This window comes from Dipteris shenzhenensis, chromosome 24 (assembly GCF_047967505.1).
Source record: "Dipteris shenzhenensis isolate YYH24624 ecotype China chromosome 24, Dip_SZ_1.0, whole genome shotgun sequence".
In the NCBI taxonomy this organism is placed as follows: domain Eukaryota; kingdom Viridiplantae; phylum Streptophyta; class Polypodiopsida; order Gleicheniales; family Dipteridaceae; genus Dipteris; species Dipteris shenzhenensis.
The window spans coordinates 21906776-21912512 of NC_141619.1; the positions used below are offsets into that span (position 1 = coordinate 21906776).

At 48.5% G+C, this 5737-nt stretch overlaps 1 protein-coding gene across 1 annotated transcript; it reads right to left on the bottom strand.

Moving 5' to 3' along the window:
* Window positions 1–889: 889 nt before the first annotated feature.
* Window positions 890–4332, bottom strand: LOC147886360 (pentatricopeptide repeat-containing protein At2g33680-like). Its single transcript, XM_087395231.1, has 2 exons — window positions 1047–4332; window positions 890–951 (listed from the first exon to the last, which is right to left on the bottom strand). The coding sequence occupies exons 1-2, from the start codon at window positions 4330–4332 to the stop codon at window positions 890–892; spliced, it is 3348 nt and encodes a 1115-aa protein (XP_087251357.1).
* Window positions 4333–5737: the final 1405 nt, after the last annotated feature.

Sequence of the window (5737 nt, forward strand, 5' to 3'; positions counted from 1 at the left end):
ACTTTCTCCTCAAAAGACCACTTACCACAGCTTCTTAGCTGCAGCACAATATATGTTCCAATTACATGATTTCCCTCAAGACATCATCAGTAGGTGTGGATGCTAAGCAGCTTTTGAAAGGAAATCTCCTCCCAATTAGGAACGCAGCTGTCCAAGCACTGCTCATCATGCTTACTGATGGACAAACTACAAGAGTTAATAGGTGGCTAGAAGAGTATTTGAGGCACTTTTCCTTTGAGATCGAGAAGAGATGGGGTAGATGGTTGTGCCTGGAGTTTTGCTACAGTGTACCTGTATGGCATGTCACCTTTCCTTTTGAGGTATTGTATGGCTGCAAATTAAGCTGCCTTCCACATTGTGAGAGCAGCATATTGCCAACCAAGCAAAAGCCAGAATGAAGGAACATGGAGATATGCGTGAGCTTACACAAGCATAGATATGCCAGTCTCAAAGGCAATACCCAATACAGAATAAATATACCATGATAATATTCTCACCATAGCCCCACAGATTACTCATGTGTGGTAAGTTCTCATCGAGAGGGGTGTATGAATACAATCTTCATGCTCCAGGAATGAGTAATAATTTTCGTTGTGAAGGTAGAATTGGTGGCAGGACAACAGTTAGAGCACACTTGAAGGTTCTTGGTGACACGAAGAAAAGTTCCAGGTGGAGTTTTAGCCATGCAATGGGCAGCTTCTCACAATGGTAGCACAGGATGCCTACGTCTCCTTTATTCAGATCATCAAGCGTTTGCTGGGCACATATCTTGCTTTCTTCATGTACCTACTCAACCTCTGCTACTGCTCCTTCTGCTAATAATGTGTCTCCATTAACATGTTCATGTACTACAGTATTCCCCAGCACATAACTTGCCTTCTTCATGTACCTACTCAACCTCTGCTACTGCACCTTCTGCTAATAATGCGTCTCCATTAACATGTTCATGTACTACAGTATTCACCTCAATACATCTGTCACCTGACAATTCTTCACTATGGGATATTTCATAGCCTCTCTTGCCTACACTACATGAATGGGCCTACCTGCATTGGCGTGGATATTTGCTAGCAACACATACGGTGAACCATTCCTTGGATCTAAGTGGAGCACACAATTTGCAGCACGCTCAGCCCGCTTCACATCAGTATGAATTCTGCAAGATGAAAGCACACTCAACCATGCAGAACTGACATGTTCAAATGGCATACTGACAGTCAAGTCCTCTGCCTCGTCCAATAGTCCTTGTCGAGCAAGAAGATCGATCATGCACATATAATGCTCTACCATGGGGATCATGCCATAGTCTTTGCTCATAGAGGCAAAGTATTGCCTTCCAAGAACAACCTGCCCTGCATGGCTACATGCAGTGAGAACACAGATGAAGGTGATCTTGTCGGGCTTCATGCCTACAGCCTGCATTCGATCAAAAAATCGTATGGCCTCCTTGCTGTTCCCATTCTGGGCACACGCTGCAATCACAGCATTCCAGGAGACCACATTCTGCAGTGGCATCCCTGCAAACACAGCCCTTGAATCATCCAGGCTCCCGCACTTGCCATACATGTCGATAAGGGCAGTGCCCACAACAACATCACACTCCCATCCGTTTGTACAAATAAGGTGATGAATCTCTTGACCCTCTTCTAAGGCTGCCACACTGGCACATGCATCCAGAACACAGATGAAAGTGATCCTGTCAGGTTTCATGCCTTCGGCCTGCATCTGGCTACACAGTTGTAGGGCCTCCTTGCCCTGTCTGTTCTGGGCATATGTAGCAATCAGAGTATTCCAGGAGACTCTGTTCTGCAGTGGCATCTCTTCAAACACAGCCCTGGAGTCATCCAGGCTCTCACATTTTCCATACATATTGACGAGGGCTGTCCCCAAACAAACATCTAATTCCCATTCATTGCAAATAATGGTAAAATGGATGTTCCGACCATCATCCAGGGCTGCCACATTCGCACACGCATCCAAACCACAGACACAGGTGACCTTGTCTTGTTTGATGCCTTCTCCCTGCAATTGACCAAACAGCTGCAGGGCCTCCTTGCCATGCCCATTCTGGGTACATGCTGCGATCATGGCACTCCAGGACACCACATTCTGCAGAGGCATCTCTGCAAAGACAGACTTCGAATCATCCACTCTCCCACACTTGCCATACATATTGATCAGGGTGGTACCCAGAACAACATCCAACTCTAATCCATTGCCAACAATAGTCGCATGAATCTGCTGACCCTCTTCTAGAGCTGCCACATTGGCGCACACATTTAAGACAGAGATGAATGTGACCTGTTCTGGCTCGATCCCCTTGGCCTGCATTTGATGAAGTAGTCGCAGTGCTTCCTTGTCCTCCCTATTCTCAGCACATGCTGCTATCATAGCATTCCAGGAGACCGCATTCTGAATTGGCATCTCTGCAAAAACAGCCCTAGAATCATCCAGGCTCGCACACTTGCCATACATATTAATGAGGGAATTCCACATAGCAACATCGAACCTGCATCCATGGCCAGCAATAGTAGCATGAATCTCTCGTCCCTCTTCTAGGTCTAGGAGTACAGCACATGCATGCAAAATGCAGATGAAGGTAGTGATGTGTGGCTTGATACTTTCCGCCTGCATTTGACCAAACAATCGTAAAGCCTCCTTGCCTTGGCCATTTTGGGCACAGGATGTGATCATGGCATTCCAAGAGACCACATCCCGAAGTGGCATGTCTGCAAATGAAGCCCTCGAATCATCAAGGGCACGGCATTTGCCATACATATTGATAAGGGTTGTCCCCACCACAATATCTGACTCCCTTCCTGTGCCAACAATAGCAGCATGGATCTCTCGACCCCCATCTAAGGCTGCCACACTGGCACATGCATCCAAAACACACAGGAAGGTAATCATGTTTGGACTGATTCCTTTGGCGTGCATTTGACCAAAAAGTTCCAAGGCCTCCTTGCCATGCCCGTTTTGGGCGCATGCTACGATCATGGCACTCCAGGAGACCAGATCCCGCAGTGGCATGTCTGCAAAAACAGCCCTAGAATCATCTATGCTCCCACACTTGCCATACGAGCTGAGGATGGCTGTCCCCAAAGCAACATCTGACTCCCATCCAATGCCAACAATCATAGCATGGATGTCTTGACCCTCTTCTAAGGCCACTCCGCTGGCACAGGCATCCAAAATGCAAGAGAAGATGATATTGTTTGGTTTGATGCCTTTAGCCTGCATTTGACCAAACATTTGTAGGGCCTCATTGCCATCTCCGTTTCGAATCAATGCTGTGATCATGGCACTCCAGGAAACCACATTTTGAAGGGGCATTTCTGCAAACACAGCCCTTGAATCGTCCAAGCTGCCACACTTGCCATACATAGTGACGAGCACTGTCCCCATGACAATTTCTGATTCCCATCCAGCGCCAACAATATGACTATGAATATCTCGAGCCTCTTCTAAGGCTGCCATACTAGCACAAGCATCCAAGACGCTGATGAAGGTGATCTTGTCTGGCTCAACGCCTTTGGCCCGCATTTGATGAAACAGTTGCAGAGCCTTGTTGCCATGCTCATGCTGGGAGCAGGCAGTGATTATAATGTTCCAAGAGTACAGATTCCGAGAGACTATGTTGTCAAAGACAGCCCGTGCATATTCAAGGCTTCCACACTTGCTATACATTTGGACAAGAAGGTTAGACAGAAATCTGTTACCGTCGTATCCACGCCTGGTCATATGTTCATACACACATTCACCCTCATACAGGGCCTTAGCACTAGTACAACGGCTCAAGAGCGAGGCATAGGTAGCAACATCTGTCTCTGGGCCCAACTGAGAGAGGATATCCTCATTCAAGCTTTTGGGACACCAGTCTTGGCTCCTGGCAAGAGCACACTGATGATGTCCATCCAACGTTAACTTATGATTGGTTTCTAGGTCCCGTAGCATCTCTTTTGCAAACTTACCCCAGTTGGACCTCCACTCACCGTGTGGCCCAGTAGCCATCCACCTCAAATGTGGGACGGAGAACGTTCCCAAGACCCTGCCCTTCTGGTTACCAAAGCCTATCTTCACATCCCTCCTCTGGGGGATCTCCTCATTCAAGCTTTCAGGACAGCACCCATGATTCGTGCCAATGGGGCTCTGAAGGAACCCGTCTAAGGGATGAATATGAGAGGCCTTGCTGGGTGCCAGCTCGCTTGGCACTTTGTCTGCAAAGTGTAGCTGGGTGGCTGTCCGACCAACGTGTAGCTCGCTGGTTATCCTCCTGAGATAGGGCACAGGCAACAGCACGTTGCCATTGTATCTTGTCACTGTTCCAGTCATTCGAGAGTGTGGGGGTGCAAAATATTGGCTTCTCTCCAAGGACAGCAGCCCAATCGCTAAGTGAGGGCTGCCATACATTCGATGATACTGGTAGGAACTGAGGCACGAAAACAGCTACCACCATCCCGCTCTGTATCTCGTTTTCTTGTTTTCCCGAATTTTGACTGAAAGCTATTCAGGATGGCAAGTTTCTGATCGCAGGGGTCCTTGGCAACTCTCACAACGCTATGAGGCAAGAATTGAACTGCCCTTGCAGCAGAGTCTTTGGGTATGCTCTACATATCTTGCCTTTGTGTCGAGCTAAGGTTACTCTACCTAGAAAGGAAAAAGCAAGAAAAGGCGCATGTCTGTGGAGTAATTGGCACCAGGAGGGTGCGCTGCCATACAATGAACCATCATACCAGGAAGAGACTGATGCAGCGCGCTGAGTATGCTGCTGCTGCTTCTTCTGCTCGTCGCGGTCGCTTGGCTTTGAGCTCTTTGAAGGTTTCCGGCCTCAATTTCTTCTTCTTCTGCTGCTTCTGCTTCTTCTGCTCATCGCGGTCGCTTGGCATCGATTTCCAAGCCTCTTGCGAGCTCAATTCCGGTTGCTTCGACGTCTGAGATCCGGCACTGCTTTCTGACGCTCAATCCCGGTGGCACGCGGCATAGATACACCCGGGCAGACTATGGTGTCTGGTTGGGTAACTTGGGTGCATGGAGTTAGGACTGCGGGACAGATGGAGCAGACTGGGACAGATGCGCTAGACAAACGGGGCAGAGAGCACGTGGCACAAACACTTGCCTAGCGGATTACATGGCATGACGAGGCCGCTTTGTTCAGACTATGCGGAGATGCAGTAAAGTGACGTGGCAATGGCGGTGCGACGGGCACGCGACAAGCTTTGATATGTGTCAATCCGTGCCATCTGTTGAGTGGTACTTTCGTCCCGCGTCACTTTCAACTGCTAATGTGTCATTGTTTCGTGGAGTTTGAGTTTTCTGGTAGCTGTTTTACCATGCTTCGGTTGAGTTTTACCCTGTCTTTGATCTGGAAGGGTCTTTCATCAGACGGTGGAGATCTCTCTTCCACCGACCTTTGACTTGGACATCTCTTTGAGAGATGCCTTTTGGCAAGGTTCAGGCAATGTTCAAGGGAAAATGACAATCTTCTGCCTATGGGATCCCTTACTCATCCAAACTGACTGCACAATCACAAGGTCGAGCAGGAGGAGAACCATGCAATTGGATCACATGTGCCCCTAACTCCGGCAAGGTCCAGCGAGCTTCCGACAGACTTTGGCTTGCATGTGCCATGATTCTGATAAGTCCGAGCCTCTCATGTGCCCGATCTAGTCTAAGGAGGTCTCATTTGCGTGCATCCTCTTCCCCATCATCGTGTGCAATCGTCTACCTACCATCGTAG

Coding starts and splice junctions, on each gene's coding strand:
- LOC147886360 (XM_087395231.1), bottom strand. CDS start 4,332: ATGACTGGAACAGTGACAAGATACAATGGCAACGTGCTGTTGCCTGTG. Junction 952..1,046: donor AAATATCCACGCCAATGCAG/GTAGGCCCATTC, acceptor TGAATACTGTAG/TACATGAACATGTTAATGGA.